General features: G+C 45.7%; 1 protein-coding gene across 48 annotated transcripts in view; it reads left to right on the top strand.

Annotated features, from left to right (window-relative positions):
* Positions 1-12,928, top strand: part of RBFOX2 (RNA binding fox-1 homolog 2) — a 262,010-nt gene extending 249,082 nt beyond the window's left edge. For 27 of the 48 annotated variants that reach the window (XR_010835919.1, XR_010835920.1, XM_059080788.2 and 24 more), the window contains 3 exons: positions 4,883-4,971; positions 5,428-5,500; positions 7,382-12,928. Coding sequence is in view for 46 of the 48 variants with exons in the window: in XM_067010084.1 (XP_066866185.1) it covers positions 4,883-4,971; positions 5,428-5,500; positions 7,382-7,436 (217 nt within the window). In the remaining 2 variants the exon portion in view is untranslated. Of the gene's footprint in view, positions 1-624; positions 657-4,882; positions 4,972-5,427; positions 5,501-7,381 lie in introns of all 48 variants that reach the window. The other 21 variants (XM_067010086.1, XM_067010085.1, XM_067010078.1 and 18 more) reach the window with 1 other exon arrangement.
* Positions 12,929-17,049: the final 4,121 nt, after the last annotated feature.

Raw genomic sequence — 17,049 nt, 5'->3', positions numbered from 1 at the left:
ACGTAGAATCCTTCCATTTTGTTCTAGTTAAAACACAGCTACAGAACTGTGCAGAAGAATCATGTGGTCAGCGTGGCAATGCTGTAAAGTTCACCAGACAATAAAATTGGTTCAGAGTGGAGGAGCAAATCCCTAGGAGGTGACATTGGGTAATGCAAAAGTGAGACTCTAACAACAACAACAACAAGAGGATCTGAAAGGTAACAGCATTTTCCTTTGAAAAAGCTGGAAGTTGAAGGCAGGGATGTGTTACGGATACGAGAAAGGATAGCACGCAGGAAATACTTTAGAAGAACACTGGATCAGAATGTATGGGTGTTGGCAGAGGGCAAGCATACAGGTGAGCACTGCGGGTCAGAACTGAATCAGGAAGGTTGGACTGGGGAGTGACGTAGCGTTGGGCTGTCCCAGCTGGGAGCGCTAAGAATCATTCAGAATGAATTACAAAGGAATAAGAAAGTAATTATTTTTAAAGGGGCGTGTGGATATTCGGGCCAGGCTTAGCCATGCCAAATTTATCCAGCTGTCAGGTTCCAAAAAGCTGTCCGTGTGTGCCCTTTGACATTAGGGTGTGCTGTGGCCATGCTAATCCCCATTTTTTGTTTTATTTCAAATCACACACAGATAGAATCTGCAAACTGCTTCAGATCAAACAGGTCTGATTGTGTGTAAATACATATGTCCTTTTTAATTTTTATTATTAATGGTTGCTTCAGTTTTGCATCGGTGCATGGTTAAAAGCAATACACATCAGCTATCTCATGACTTCATATCTCCAAATGAATTATTTCTCCTCTTTTTTTGTTTGTTTGTTTGTGCAGTCAGCTGAAGAAATGTTAACATCTCACTCTAAATCTCTCAGTGGAGTCTCTGTTCCCTTCTCTGATATAACAGATGGGTTACTGCTTGTTATAATTATTAACATTGTGGTGTGGGCCAGGGCTAGGGTGGGCAAGATTGACTCTTCTTTGGGCTGGGGAGGGGCCAGTTGTTAGGGTCTGGAATGTTAACTCAAGTGGTGACTGACTGTTTCCGTAATACCAGGTCGTTGTGGCTGCACGCTCTAGTAATTGAGGCTGTGTACTTCACCGAGCTTGTGGTAGAGCCTAGGGCAAACCGCTGTCCCAAGAGAATGCTGGGATAGATAGAGTTAGCCAATCTGAGTCTGAACGTGGTGATTTTGCTGGTTGTTCTAGCTCCAGATGTTGGCATGCTTAGTTCTTAATGTGATTAATAAATGTGGCGCCATATCCCCTCCCCACGCCTGAACCCTGTCTCTCCTACCCCTCCCCCACCCTTGTTCTTTTTGAAAAACTTAAGAAACAGCAATGAAACCCTTGGTGTTTCAAACTGCACTTTGTTCTCATGTTCCATAAACAGCTTCAGATTTGCTAATAGAAGTGAAAGTTAAAAAACAGTTTCTCAGCCTGGATTCTTTATGCATTCCAAAATCCAGAATAGAAATAAATATATCAGAATGCTCATTGGCTCATATTATGGTGAGATATTTTGTGGAATAACCAGTTTAAAGCACCAGCAGAAATACTTCGGACTAAGAATACAGCTAAGAGGAGGAATCCATGACATACAATTTAATTTTTCTAATTTGGGGGTAGTCATCTATGAATTACCAAATCAGTTTATTGCGATAATTACCTGCCCATCCTAAACACGGACCCCTCCCCTTTAAAGGGCCTCTCTATAACACCATTATAAAGTAATCAGAAGAGTAGACATGTGGAAATATTATCTGCTTTTCTAAAAAATTAATGTAGTTTTTCTTAAAATTCTGTTGATATTCTTCTTGAGCCTTTTGTTGTCAGTAAAATATTTGCATCCCTGGCCTGTGTTCCTGAATTTGAATAGCAGAGAACCTCATCAAATTCAAGCTCCAGAGTCAGAGTTCACTCATAACAGAAGGAAAGGACTGCAGATAGATTATCTTCATTTCCTTCTGGCTTGGAGGGAGGCTTCTCTTCCACAGCCTGACCCATTTAAAATTGTCTTGATTAACAATAACATTACCCCCAAACCTGTGAGGTTCCGATGGCTTCTTGCAGGTTGAGGAAACTGAGGGGAAATGGCTATCAGACAGCTCATTCAGAATCTGCTTTTTCCCCCATGATTAGCCCAATACAGCTCAAATTTAATGATTTAATGCAATCCCCAGTATCTCTGACATACTGAGACTTAACCGAGAGTCTAGTTAGTACTTTTATGAGAATGCATACCTCTGTCCCATGGCATAGAACTTCAGTTTTTAAATGTTTTACTCAGAAAGATATAAATTAGGTTTTAATTGCTTTTATTACCTTGACTTTTTCAATTTTTAGAGATTATTTTGGATTTTGAAGGAATGCTAAAGAGAGAAACCTCAGGATGCTTGTTTACCACATTATCCTCATTTACAAAGAAGTTTTACTAAACATGGCCCCTCTGTAAACTTCACACTAGCAAACTTTAATTCTAAACTAGTGGCACCATCTCTAGTGGTACCAAAAAATTGAGCCTTCAAGGTTCATATAAAGCTTAAAATTTCAACTATGATGATTAGCATGTTGTTTTGTTTAACAATCCTTTTACTGTTTCATTTTTTCTTTAGAAGTTTAAAAGGGTAAAGAGACACTTGAGTTAGTTGATACATAAATGTATATGCTTATGTGTGTATGTATGGCAGTGTGTATGTTGCAGCCTGGATGTACGGCTTTGCCCAAATCAGTCTGGCCTGCCTGTTCCCATAGACCTGGCTAGAGTGCAGAGGAAGCGTGTGGATCACAGATAGCCCCTGAGGGCCCTTTCCATTACCATCTCATTGCCAGTGTTTGGTAATACTAATTAGAGTTTTCTTATTTGTAGGAATATCTATGGAAAGATTTGTAAGTGAGAAAACAGAGTATACTGTTCCAAGTCACTCACTTGAAGAACAAAGAAGGAATAATACAAAACCACTGAAAGCCAATCAGGGACTTTTTTTTAAATGTATGTTTGAAGTTGCTTCTGATGAATTTAAGCAGCATAAATTTAAAGAGCAGGAGAAAGCATTCCCCCATGGTGCAGTGTCTTCAGTTAGAGAAAGCATAAATTATATAAGAAATAAGCAAAAAGCTGTAGAAACCTCTAAGAAGGAATCACAGGTATTTCCAGTATAAGATTTGAACAGAAATAAAAGCAGCAAGCTGGAAGCTTCCCTGTCAGATGGCTAAGAAGACCAAGGGTCCCGTTAGAAAATGGTTGTTTTCAATCCTAAGAAATGATACAGAAGTAAATTTGAAATTTCTTTTGTAGGTTTAGCAAAAACTGAACATTGAAGGAATAGAAAGCAGGAAGTACAGGCCAGAAAGCTTCAGATGTCCATGTGAAACGGACACAGTTATCTACAGCAACGAAACATGCTGTGCTCGCTGCTGAGGTGCCGTCCATATGGACATAGCTGTATTTACCTATATTTGATGGGGAAATGACAGTAATAAAAGTACACACCTGAATTAGGTTTAGGTAAGATAGATGAATTCTAGAAAGGTAGAGAAGAAGGAAAAGTAGAGCTTGCCACTTTTTCAAATAGCCTGTCTCATGTGGCATTTGTTGTTGTGATTATCTTTGAAAAACTCCATGAAGTATTTCACCCTGACAGTGAAAACCTTTTGAGTATTTGGTTCACCTAAACTGAGGTAAAATAGCAGGACAGGGGAGTTGAAACTCTTTTAGGACTGAGAGGATATTTGAACGCTTGGAAGAAACGCTCCAGAACCTGCTGTGAGATTAGGATAGGATGTAAGAAGTCCCAAAACCTTTTAGGGAAGAAAAATAAATGCAGTTAAATGCTTGGCTGGGAGGGGAGGGCTTCCTGATATGTTTGAACCTAGTCCAAGGGTCCACAGCCCTTTGTAATCTGATTTGCCTGAGTCTGAAGTATAGATTGGACTTGGCAAACTTTTTCTGTAGGGGGCCAAGTGGTAAGAATTTTCAGCTTCATGGGCCATACGGTCTCTGTCACAACTACTTTCAAAAACAGGAGGCCAACTGCATGGAGGTTTGCCAACCCCTGATCTACACCGGTTCTTCCTTCTAAATATCGCTTGATTGTCTTAGCCTCTTGGCAAACGCACTAGGCCACATGGAGCATAGCACTATATGGGACCTTTCTTTATACACTGTAGTCTTTTAGCCATAGATCAATCCAAGTACGCATTAGAGAATCTGAAGTTAACACATATAAATTTAATGTTTTAATCTATAATTTACATTTCCTGTCAGATAAAGTTCTCCCAACTTCCTGTAAATATTTTCCCTGTTGAAAGTTCCAATGAAGACAGACCCAAAATCGTATCTTCATTTGGGGGGAGGAGCAGGAGGGGGATAAATTAGGAGTTTGGAATTACAGTAGACACACTATTATATATAAAAATAGATAACCAACAAGGTTCTAGTGTAGAGCACAGGGAACTATACTCAATATCTTGTAATAATCTATAATAGAAAAGAATCTAAAAAAGAATAAATATATTGATATATGTGTAACTGGATCACTTTACTATACATCTGAAACTAAGACAACATTGTAAATCAACTACATTTCAATAAAAAAATGTTTTAAATCGTATCTTCATTTCTTAAATTTGAGAAGAGGTACTCCAGTGTAGTTTATTTTTGTTAATATTACAAATTGCGAAGCAAATCCCTGCCTTGGGCGGAGCTTAATTGTACACTAAGGAATAACATGCAGACTGATGCAGTTTGAAACATTCTCTCCCCACGGATGTGTCTGTGTTCGTGTCTGCGTCTGCGTCTGCGTCTGTGTCCATCTGCGTGTGGGCGGGTGTGTGCTCGCCTGCCCCCAGCAGGGGGGAGGCATGTGTAAAGTCAGGTCTCCTCTCTCCTGTAGGGTGGATACGCAGCCTACAGATATGCACAGCCTGCTACTGCAACCGCTGCCACCGCCGCCGCCGCCGCCGCCGCCGCTTACAGCGACGGGTAGGTGCCTAGACGGGGGCGGGGAGCGCAGGGCCGCCCCGCGTCACCCCCTTTCCTTCCGCGCGCTGTTTCCAAAAGGGCACTTAGCCCCCCGGGACTGCCTGCCGAGCTGGCTTCTCCACCGGCTTTCTGCCTGTCCTCTATCCTGCCCAAAACCCGACGGCTCACAGGCTCACACTCCTCCCCTCCCTCCCTCTTGTGCCTGTGTGTTTCTGGCTTTGACCCCAATTTCCGTCTTCCTCACCTCCAGTGCCCTTCTTTTCCATTTTATAGAAGTACTTCAGAAATTTTCAGTTGCTGCCTTTAGGAGTAGAACGGAGAGAGGTTTTCCATTCTGCCCGTTTCCTAATAACATTCCAAGACCAAGTTACAAGTCCTTAGCACAGTAAAACCCCTTAATTTTTTTTTTTAATCACTATCTTTCCTTTATCTCCCTGATTGGATTTCTTTTTCCAGTTATGGCAGGGTGTACACGGCCGACCCCTACCATGCCCTTGCCCCTGCCGCTAGCTATGGAGTTGGCGCTGTGGTAAGTAGATGTGCCTTTTATTTTTTCAAACGTTTTACTTCTTCTGACTTTTACCTACAGACTACAGAAGATCTAGGGAGGTGATAAATTCAGCCCTTCTTCCATTGCCAAAGTATTAAAAGCAATAGGACTGTCTGGAAATCTCATATCACTTCTGTGTGTGTGCTGGTGTGAGCCCCCTGGCCTGGTTAAGGACAGCAGAAAGGAATGAGCAGTGACAGGCTGCCCTGAGTAACGGCATTGTTGGGGAGGAAGGAAGAGAACAGCTCGCTGTTTTATAATGGCTCAGATGTTGGACGCATACCTGTGGCAGAGTTTTACCGATAGGTATTCGCAAAGACTTGGGGCACAAGACTCTCCAGTTTTCACAGTAAACTTTTCAAAAAACTTAACCTGTCTGCTTCAAATGCAGGTGCCAAGGATGTCCCTGCTATTCCTAAGTCTTCCGGCAGATAGTACTAAAAATCACCAAGCAAATGCCTTACAAAGATATTTTATTAGTAACATTTGTGACAAAATATGGTATATTTCTTAGAAGTATACAAAAAGTCCATAGAGCTCATCTGGAATAGTCCCCCTGACCAAATTCGAATCCCCCCCCCTGCAGTATTTCTGTGTTGGCCTGGACACCTCCAGGGCCAATGACGGGACTCACCGGATTCAGCAAAGACTGGTCGGTCCACAGTGATACCTCCTCGTGCCAGATGTTCTCTACCATCCACGGCGTCACTGGCCAACGGTCCGGGAACACAGATGACCGTGTCTGAGAGGGAGGCAGAACGATGGTCACAGTTAAGGCATAAAGGATGTGAGAGAGCCTGCCACTTCCCACACTAAATCTCTACTGCTGGAGATCTGGGGAAGGAAGTAGTAGCGTCCTGCGGCGGGGGTATGGGGGGCGGTGTTTAGAACTGAAGTAGAGACGTACGGTGTAAAGAAGTGATGGGAATTCCTGAGGTTTTATTTAGTGCCCAAGTGATACAAGACCTGTACTAAAAGAATGACCCAAGGAGTGATGTGTTCCTAGGGAACTTTTGATTGAAAAAGATAATTCATTAGATTATGATTAAAGAAAGGAAAGAAGCTCACTTAAAACCCCAGTTTTGGGCTTCCCTGGTGGCGCAGTGGTTGAGAGTCCGCCTGCCGATGCAGGGGACATGGGTTCATGCCCTGGTCCGGGAGGATCCCACATGCCGCGGAGCGGCTGGGCCCGTGAGCCATGGCCGCTGAGCCTGCGCGTCCGGAGCCTGTGCGCCGCAACAGTGAGAGGCCTGCGTACCATTAAAAAAAAAAAAAACAGTTTTACATATCTCATATATATATAAAAGTCAGATATGTCGAGAAACAACCTGGTTGGTATTTTTTATAAATTACAGAGGAAATAGACTTTATTCGTTGAAAGATTAACTCAGGTTTAAATCCAGCACCATCTCAAGCCTGCGATGTGACAGAGATAGTGGTCAGAAGTGTTCTCCATTGTCAGGCAATGGGTAAGAAGGTAAGATCAGCAGTCTGCTTTAGGTCACGCTTGTAATGCGGTAATCAAGTTAACAAGACCCATGCTTTTAAAAAATCAAACTATTTACAGACTTGGTTTTAAACTTCATTGAGTTGCTCTTCTGTGCTAACTCATGTAAATAATGAACCAGTAGCATACTCTCCCCTTTAGAATATCAGGTCAGCAGTAAATGTTTGGGCTATGGTCTGAGCATCTGAGAGGCAGAGGTTGGTTGCCTGACCTCATGCACTAGACAACATCTAACCAGTTGCTTTGAAGCTTCTAAGGAAGCTGTTTTTCCAAATCCCTCCTCAGGACATGTCTTCTTGTGTAATGCTTCTCTCATCAACCTTTTAATATTTTTGTGTCTTTAATTACTACAGGCGAGTTTATACCGAGGTGGCTACAGCCGATTTGCCCCTTACTGAAGTGACGTGAGACCCCTGCAAGTGGGACAGCCCCCCAGTTCATGAGGCCTGGCTATTGCAATATTTACTAGTAGAGGAACTCTATAGCAAGATGAAGAGGAAAAACAAACAAACAAAAAACACAAAAAAAGAGAGAATACTTTTTTATACCTCACTATGTTCTTTGAATATGTATTTTTCCTTTAAATTTCTGCCTTTAATTCTTTTGTTCCAAAGATTGTGCATTTTTTTCTTTTTTCTTTTTTTAACTGTGGTAAAAAAAAAAAAAAAATAACGCATTTCCATGTCTGTATGTCCGTGCTTAGCTTATTCTGTCAATCACGGAAGAGGCAGTTAATGAGGAAGGAGAGACATTAGGAGCTGATAAATGCGTCTGATCAGAAATCAGCAGACAGAATTACCAAAGTGTATCTGGTGCTGAATGGCTGTGGGACAAGCAGAAGTGAAAGAGATCTCTCTGCAACAGGATATCCTTCTAGTCTTCTGAGTTTCTGGTCTTTGGCAGGCAATTCTGAATGGCTGTGGCTGGAATCCACATGCTAATAGACTATAGGAATGTGTGCTGGCAAAGCAGGAGAATCACTAAGACACTTTCCTCTCCTCTTCCCTCCTGTCTCCTCATTCTCTTTACAATCATCTTACACGCAAGGCCTGAGACAGTTGGCATCGTTTTTGGAATTATAGTATTAATATTTCCAGACATGCGCTCAGACTGTGGATAATAAACACCTCATTAGGAAACCGGTCTCGGAATGAACTCTGGAGTATGAAAAAGATCACTCTTTTCTTTCCTGTAAACCCTAGCATTCCTGCTGGGCTGCTTTTCCTTTCGTTGAACCACAGCTTAGCTCATCTCTCCTTTTATTAACACCCTGCTCCCATGTCCTTGAGATTCAGGAATTTAGGACCCAGGGACAGAAGAATAAGTAGCCAGTGGCCAGATTTCCCCCGAGGTGTCTGGGCACGGCTTGAGGGCTAGAAGTACAAATTGTCACGCACCAGTGAAGAGGGTGAGGGCAAGAAAAGGGGTGTTAGACGATGTCAGATTAAGGCGCCCTGATATTCCCGATCTTTCTCTTGCATCAAAAAGTCAGTACAAAGAAAACATAAAATAAAGGCTCTGGTGGCAAAAGATAAAGCATCGAGCCCTAGATCCGCTGTCCCTGGAGGTCTCCGTGAGTAGGGCATGTGAGGGCAGGCAGAGGCACTTTGTACACGCTCCAAAGCCATAGGACTTTTCATCTTCCAGAGCCTTTACGAGTCACTTCTGTCCACAGTCTGGAGCCCTCGTGGCCATTCCACCCAGCTTCTCACTCTCCTCCAAAGACACCCAGCTGAGCACCTGGACCGCTTGGTACTCATGAACACTACAGGACATGATGACACAATCCCCGGAGGCTGCTCCCCTCCCGTACACGAATGAGAGTCTGAAACGGCCAGGATCTCGAGTCATGTGGTGGCCACCACAGTGAGTCACTGCTGCCACCACCTGGCTTCGACTTACCTATCATCAGACAGGGGAGAGAGTGTTTCTCTTCTCGCTCTTAGCTGTTGAAGGCAGGGGTCCTGCAGCATTTCCAAAATGAAGGCATTAGAAAATAGAAAAGCACGGTCCGTTTGGCTCCCTGGTCTATTCGCATTGGTACTAGGGTGACCTTTCACCCGAGGGATAGCTGCTAAAGGGAGTAAGTAATTCAGAGACATGGAGCTTCTGGTTTGTTATGGGTTTGTTTTGGTTTTTGTTTGTTGTTTTTTTACTCCTGCCTCCACCCGTGTTCTTGACTGATACTGATTCATGTCCCTGAATTAAAATGACTGACATATGACAGCATCAAACATTCTTTGTAAGGAGAGGGATCTGGGGGGGGGGGGGACTGGCCTGTCATGTATAATACATATCTTCTCCCCCTTCAGAATCCTCTCTCTCCTAATAACTGGGAGGGAGGCTTCCCTGAAACTAGGGGAGACATCAAGGAAGCTAGAGGCCTCGATGCAATTCTTACTGATTCTGGGGAGGAATGCACAGAATAGGGGACACCAGACTGCCCGGTCCATTGGCCACTTTTAAGGGTTCCCCTCCCCAAGCCAAAGTTTGGTTTGTTGCTGTTGAGACAATTTTTGTTGTGTGTGTATATAAATATTTTAGTTTGGGGTGTGGGAATGGGATATGGGGCTTTCACAGGTCTAGGAAATGGGGGCAGGGAGGATTGTTTTTCTTTCTTTCTTTCTTTTGCTTTTGTTTTGAGGGAGAGCTTTTACTGAGTGAAGAAACTGAGAGACATTTTGTGTCCTGTTCAAATAGGGGCCATTCTCACAAATGGCAAGCCACTACTCAGTGGAGACAAGGCCAAATTCTAAATGGTTGTATCCATAGCAGGGGAGGAAAATAGGGCAATGAGTTCAAGAATTTTCTATTCTTTTTTTCCAGAAAGAGGGAAAGATGATGGGAAAGGCAGAGAAGGCAGCTTCCACAGCCCTTTTAAAAGAGGCAGAAGCCTGAGCTTTTGCGCATTTCAGTTCAGCTGGTTCTGGCTGAGGACTCCGTAGGCCAGCTCTGTGTTTTCCAGTGGGCCTCTGCTGCATTTCCAGGGACGGCTTTTCCTTCGGCCCCTTTCACTAAGAAAGACTAGACAGAGTTCTGCTTGTTATTAAAGAGCCTTTGGCTTTCAGTGTCATCACTGAGGACTGGGGCTCTCGAAGCATCAACCTCCTCACCAGCTTTTGAACTCTGAGATTCCATACAGGCAACTTCATCAGAGGCAGGTTCCTCGAAGCGTCAGTGCTTGTTTATTCCTGACTCTAGTTCCCACTGGACTAAGAAACTGAGTCAGAAGAGAGTATGGCATCTTGTAAGTTCGTTAGAGGTTGCTGGTGAGTAATTCCAGAAAACGTATCCATGCTCAATCAATTTTGACAGCTTTACTGTAGGTCACGACGTGGACTTCTATACTAAGCATCTTACTCTTAGAAGCTGGGCTCCTCTCAGGAGCCCTCTAGTGACCACCTTTATCTGAATATTCCTCTTTCAGCCCAGAGAGCTGTCCTTAGAGCTTTCCCAGAATTCCTTATATTACATAGTTCAGCTCCCACTGACCGAGATCAGCTGTTGTGATTCGTCACTTTTAAGGCTCTCAAGTTTTTACAAAGCCCACTGTCACCATCCTCCTTCAGCAGCCACAGTTGGAACTGAGCCAATATGATTTTTCCTTGAAAAAGAAGGGGACGAGCTCAGCTCTTAGTTTAAGGGGAGCTAGTGGAGCTCTATTCAGTAGAAATCAATGATAGCAGCTTTCTCTCAGAAGTGTGACTCCTCAGGGGCTGAACTGCTCTTAGATTAGGTTCTACTTTGCTAGAGCTCTAGCAGATAAGTCGGTGAATCACTACGACCCTGTAACTAGTCACATAGCTTCCAGGTAGGAAGGAGGTGTAAACTCGGGATGGAAGCAACCCCAAGGATCTGCAGGAAGGGCTGGATGGCCTCCCTTCCTTCTGGCGGGAGGCTGAGGCCAAGGGAGGGAAGCAAGGGACAGCCCAGAGGGCACTGTAAGGGAGGGTGGCGGGGGGAGACCATTGGGACCGCCCCCTTTCACCAAGCCCAGCCACTTCTCGGCTGCTTGCAACCCCCAGCACAGAAACAGTTGCAGAATCGCAGACTTGTTTCCCCCAGAAAATAAGAGGAAAGGGACTTTGGGGGGTGGGGAAGGGGTAGTGGTGTTTTAAAAGCATAAGTTACCTGTTTGCACTGTTTTAAGATAGGAAAAAAAATAGTGGGCAAGGTGAACATCCAACGTAAATCTGTGTGTTTTTATTTTGTCATGCTCTTGAAAATGTTTGACCGTTTGTAGTATCCACCAGTGAAACCTGATTCTCTCTGTTGCATAAAACACGATTTTTTTTTGGCAATGTTACTGTCCGAAAGCCTCTTCCCTCCCTTTCCCCTTTGCTGTGTTCTTCCTTCATCCTCGCTTGACTGATCAACCAGGCAATAGCCATCCAGGAGCTAGAGCGTGAAGCAGGGCCCTTCCCAAGTAGACTCTGGGTGTCCTAAGCCAGCATGTGCCCTCTGGTTTAGCGAGTGCCGCTGAGTCCCTGGCCCCCATCTTTAAAAGAAGGCTTACAGACCAGGCTGCAGCAGGTTCTCAAATTGCCGGATCGGATGCACTAGGAAGGAGGAGCAAGGGGCGGAGGGGAGTCCTCGAATATGGCGGGTGGCCGCAGCAGCTGAGTTCTCCACGTTACCGGAACTGTAGCCAGTTACAGATTACTCAGGAAAACGGTCGATCACTTCAGCCATGGTAGTGCTGGTTGGCAGGGCTTGGTAACGGAGAGAACTGCTCATCGGCCACAACTCAAACCTTGCCTTTAAGGGGCTTGCCAGCCGGGGCCCCTCCGCCTGGCAGTGACATACACGCCCGCCAGTGTGGTGAGGGCTCAGCTCACACCAGCCAGCAAAAAGGGAACAGCGATCTCTTCTCTCCCCCCTACCATCCGCCCCTGTTACCAACGCCAGATCCCCAGGGGGTGCATACGTTTTTTGAATTTTTTAAAAATGATTTTTGGTTTGGTTTTTCCGGGGACTGATGAGTGCTTTAAGCAACGTCGATACCCCACCCAGACCCCCAGCTTTGTCATTTTCTTGTATTTTTCTGTTCACAGTATTGTGTGTGTGTGTGCTTGTCTTGGCAGCTCATTTTGGCTGTATTATATATCGAGTGATGAATTGATCCTCCTTTTTTTTTTCCCCCTAAGGGATATGAATTTTTTTTTTTCTTGTGTTATAATTCTGCTTGTGCATAGCTGGAGCAAACCTGGGGCTGACACACGTAAGCTAGGGCTGCAACGTGCTGAGAGAGCCAGGCACGGTGGCTTGTCCCTGACAGGCTGACCCACCTGAGTCTCTGAGCTTTTCAGTCCAAATCTCTGCAAGGCTACAAATGCCACCGAACCTCCCCTCTTGTCCCCGCTCCCCGTGGCAGGGACAAAACCATCCCTACATGCAACGTGCAGTTTCTCCGGCCCCCTCCAATTGCCATGGCAAAACAGGTACCTATGGGGCATGCGGGCATCACATGGGATGCTTGTATAATCGACCACCTCGCCTTTTCTCCCCCCTCCCCACCCCCCCCACCCCCGGATCTTTTCCTAGGACACCCGAGCTGCTTGCCCAGGGTCCTGTTTCCCTACAAACTCCAGAGAAGCACCCAGGGCTTTGTGACAGTCTCTAATTCCCTCCCCTTCTTGTTAAGAATCATATTGTATAGTAGCTTTCAGACCATACAGTATTCATTGGGTTACTCCTATTATTATCAAGTAGCTGGAATTGTGAAGGTCGGAGTAGTTAGATCTTTAGCTTTTATTCCTTATTTTTTTGTATTACTATCCATGTGTATAAATTATTGATCATGTTGCTGGCTTTTATAAACTCTAAGCGAAGGAGGAGCACTGCCTCTGCCTTTGCAAATGGTAATGAAGCACTGTTTTTAAATAAAAGGAGAAACACCATTCTTCGCCCTGGCCTGCGTGTGTTGATCCTCAACGACCTCTGTTGCCTCCCCCGTGCTCCAAAGATAGAACTTGGATTTGACTTTTGTAAGATGGAAAAAAGAAGGCGGCGCACACAACGCTTTCTGAATGAGATGAGGGGAGAGGGAAACACGGGCCGAGGCTGGGGCCGTGGGACCTGCCCTCCGGCTCCTCCAGTCTTGGCGGGAGCTGTCCTCCTGCTTCTGAAATCTCCTTCCGCTTCACTTCTTCCCTTTTCCATCCTCTCCTGTCGTCCTCGCTGCCACCCTCACCTGCCTCAGAAACTGCCCTCCAGGGGGCGTTTCCCTTCTGGCCGCCTGTCACCTCTGTCACCTCTCCCCTGGCTCGGGCCGCCACCCAGGCTCCCACACCTTTTCCTTCTGTACGGGGCCTGGGCCTTTTCCTCCTTGCCTGGGCTTCCTCAGCCACCCCTCCTGCACTGGTTTCTCCACCGGGAAGTCTCAAATCTCTGAAATTCCCCCTAAATCTGCAACTCCCTAACATCACTCAGATCGTCTCCTTCCCCGTTTCCGGGAGGAAATGGAGGCCGTCACACGGGATCTCCTTGATCTAGTCACCTACTTGGACGCACACCCAGTCCTTCCTGTTTTACCGGGAGAGGCGTCTTCGGTCAGGCGCTGTCCCCACACGTCCGTCCTTTCCCACCTTCTCGGGGACTTTGCTCCATCGTCCCTCCCACATGGAGGTCAACCTTTTCCTTCCTCTAGTCCCTGTGGCATTGAAACATGCAAAATAATTTTGCACGATCCCAGTCCTCTCCTTCATGACAAACTTCTGGAATGGGTTTCTGCCGCCGACTCCAATTCCCTGCTCTTCACCCGCGGCCGGCCGGCCTCTCCCTCCAGGACCCTGAAGCTGCCCCCGCGTGACGCCAGCAGGTGGCGCCTCCCCCGGGGCGCCGACCTGACCTCCGGCGCCCGCTCAGCCGGGCACTCCCGGGACCCTCCGCCGCTGCCCCCGACACAGGCTGGCGCGTCCGCCCTGCTCTCCTGGCCTGGCCTCCCTCCTCCGTCACTTCCCCAGCAGCGCACCCCCCGCCTGCTCTCGACAGCCACCCGCTACAGTAGCAGTCGGATCAGGACGTGCTTCTGTGCAAGGCGGCCCCGAGTCAGTCCCCGTCCTCGTCCGAGTCTGTGGCCTGTGCACCAGCTCCCCCGCTAGTTTATCCGCGGCGCGTCCCCCTGTACTAGAACGGAAGCTCCCGGAGGTCGGCAGCTTTGTTCTGTTCAACTCCTGTGTCTCTGGTGTCTGCAACACACAAGCATTCAATAAGTACTTGTTGAATGACTTTGTTCAATCTCGGATGTAAGGTGATAACACAGCCGCCACCCCCAACCCCGCCTTCTCGGTATAGCCACCCCTGCTGATGGTCGCGGATGCCGAGAGCCCTTTCCACGTGTGCTCACATCACCTTCATCTTCCCGGCAGCCCTGCGGCAGGTGCTTGGGTGTCCCCCTCGGGTCCCGGCGCCTGTGCTTCTTGCTGGGTGTACCAGGCAAGCGAAGCCCTGACCTCGCTTTCCCAGGACCCTTCTGGGGTGGCATTTATAGCGAGTAACCTTGAGGAATGGGGGGTGGTGTATCCCAGGGACGAAGAAAGAGTCTGCTTCCTACCTGCTCTGGAAGAGGTGGCTGCCCCTCGCTCAGGGCTCCTCAGCGGCCGCGCACACCTCCCGGGGAGCAGCATCCACCTGTCCCACACACTGATGCTCTTGCTGTCAGCCCGGCCAGGAGCGGTAAAGCCCTCTGTCTCTGACGCAGAATCCATAAGGCTAACAGCTTCTGCAGACAGAGAGATCAAATCCCAGACTCACCAGTATTGTTATTCCACGTGAAAGATGAGGGAGCCGAGGTGTGGAGAGAGGAGATAACCTTTCCCTTGAGTAGGAAGCGGCAGAACTGGGGTCCCAGCCTCCGAAGCCTGCGCCCTTCACCTCTGAGCACTGGTGTTTCTAGTGCTTCTCCAGTAGAAACCCCTGTAGAAACCCAAGAGCTGGCACTGCATCCCGTCTCTGGCTGACGCTCTGTCCCTTTTGTAGGGTCTTCTCCCTCTACTCCCCCAAGTCCTAGTGTTCCCAGGTCATCGGCCTCCTGTTCCCCTGAAAACTCGACACCAATTTCCACCTAATCACGCAAGGCCATGGCCGGAGACCATAAAGCTCTCCAAAGTCTAGTCTCGTTCAGCTGCAGTCCCAAGGCTCCTAAAATTCAATATGTTGACATCATCTTTCTATCCAAACCTCTTAATTTCCCTCGGTCAGTAAATTGGATAACAGTTGGCGATAACCATGTTAAAATCCTAAAGAAAAAAGAAAGAAGATAAGTGGGAAAAACATCTTGCTCGAAAGAAAGTGTACTGCACGTTTGTCTTGAGTGTGTGTGGATTCTTTTTTTTTTTTTTTAATTTTTATTGGAATGTAGTTGCTTTACAAATCCTAGAGAAAAAAGAAAGAAAATAAGTGGGAAAAAAATCTTGCTCAAAAGAGTGTACTGCACGTTTGTCTTGAGTGTGTGTGGATTCTTTTTTTTTTTTTTAATTTTTATTGGAGTGTAGTTGCTTTACAAATCCTAAAGAAAAAAAGAAAGAAAATAAGTGGGAAAAAAATCTTGCTCAAAAGAAAGTGTACTGCACGTTTGTCTTGAGTGTGTGTAGATTCTTTTTTTTTTTAATTTTTATTGGAGTGTAGTTGCTGTACAAATCCTAAAGAAAAAAAGAAAGAAAATAAGTGGGAAAAAAATCTTGCTCAAAAGAAAGTGTACTGCACGTTGTCTTGAGTGTGTGTGGATTCTTTTTTTTTTTTTTAATTTTTATTGGAGTGTAGTTGCTTTACAAATCCTAAAGAAAAAAAGAAAGAAAATAAGTGGGAAAAAAATCTTGCTCAAAAGAAAGTGTACTGCACGTTTGTCTTGAGTGTGTGTGGATTCTATTTTTTTTAATTTTTATTGGAGTGTAGTTGCTTTACAAATCCTAAAGAAAAAAGAAAGAAAATAAGTGGGAAAAAAAATCTTGCTCAAAAGAAAGTGTACTGCACGTTTGTCCTGAGTGTGTGTGGATTCTTTTTTGTTTGTTTTAATTTTTATTGGAGTGTAGTTGCTTTACAATGTTGTGCTAGTTTCTTGCTGTACAGTAAAGGGAATCAGTCATACCTATACATATAGCCACTCTTTTTTGGATTTCCTTCCCATTTAGGTCACCACAGAGCACAGAGTAGAGTTCCCTGTGCTGTACAGCAGGCTCTCATTAGTGATCTATTTTATACATGGTAGTGTGTATAGATGTCAGCCCCAATCTCCCAGTTGAGCAGAATCTTGATCACGTTTCACTGTTGCATTGCCCCATCTCCCTGAGCCCAGCACCCCATGCCAACAACACTCCTGACCCTAGGACAGCTCGGCAACCCCAGGCCCACTCCCTGTTGGCGTCCAGAATTGCTTGGTGATATCCTACATACACACACGCGCACACACCATGGAACTGGGTCCAAAACCCCAAAAGACTAGGTGTCATGGTTTTCAGCCGTGGCTATAGCATCTTGGGCGTGGCCTCCCATGAAAACACACTCACTCTCCTCCCACTGTGACCTCTGTCACTAGAGAGGGTGAGACTGTATTCATTCAACTGATTGAAGAAGCTAAGACCAGCAGACCATGAGTTGGTCCTCTTTTTTAAAAACTGTTTAATTTTGATGTAAATATTATCTGTTCTTTCCAATTCATAAAACAGTAATTCGCATCATAGGAATTACATCAAAGGAAACGGGAAAAGTAACGAAAATTACCCCTAAATAACCATAGCTGCAGTGTGACCTTGCTCTACTTCCTGCCGGAGTTTTCTTTTGTTTTCTCTACTGCCAGGTTTGAGAGATGTGTTTCCCCTGGTTAGGTTCTAAGCGAGAAAGTGGATATACAATTTTCATCCTGCTTTGTTCACCTAACTTGCTAAAATAAACATTTTCCATGTTAATCCAATTATTGACTCTCCTGGACATCATCTTGATCGCTACATAGAGTTCTCTCCAGTGGATGAATGCTTTGTATTTAACGGGTCTGCTAGTGTTGGAACATTTCAACCATGTCCAA

Source organism: Kogia breviceps, chromosome 12, assembly GCF_026419965.1.
Source record: "Kogia breviceps isolate mKogBre1 chromosome 12, mKogBre1 haplotype 1, whole genome shotgun sequence".
Lineage (NCBI taxonomy): Eukaryota > Metazoa > Chordata > Mammalia > Artiodactyla > Physeteridae > Kogia > Kogia breviceps.
This window is presented reverse-complemented; position numbering and strand designations above follow the sequence as displayed.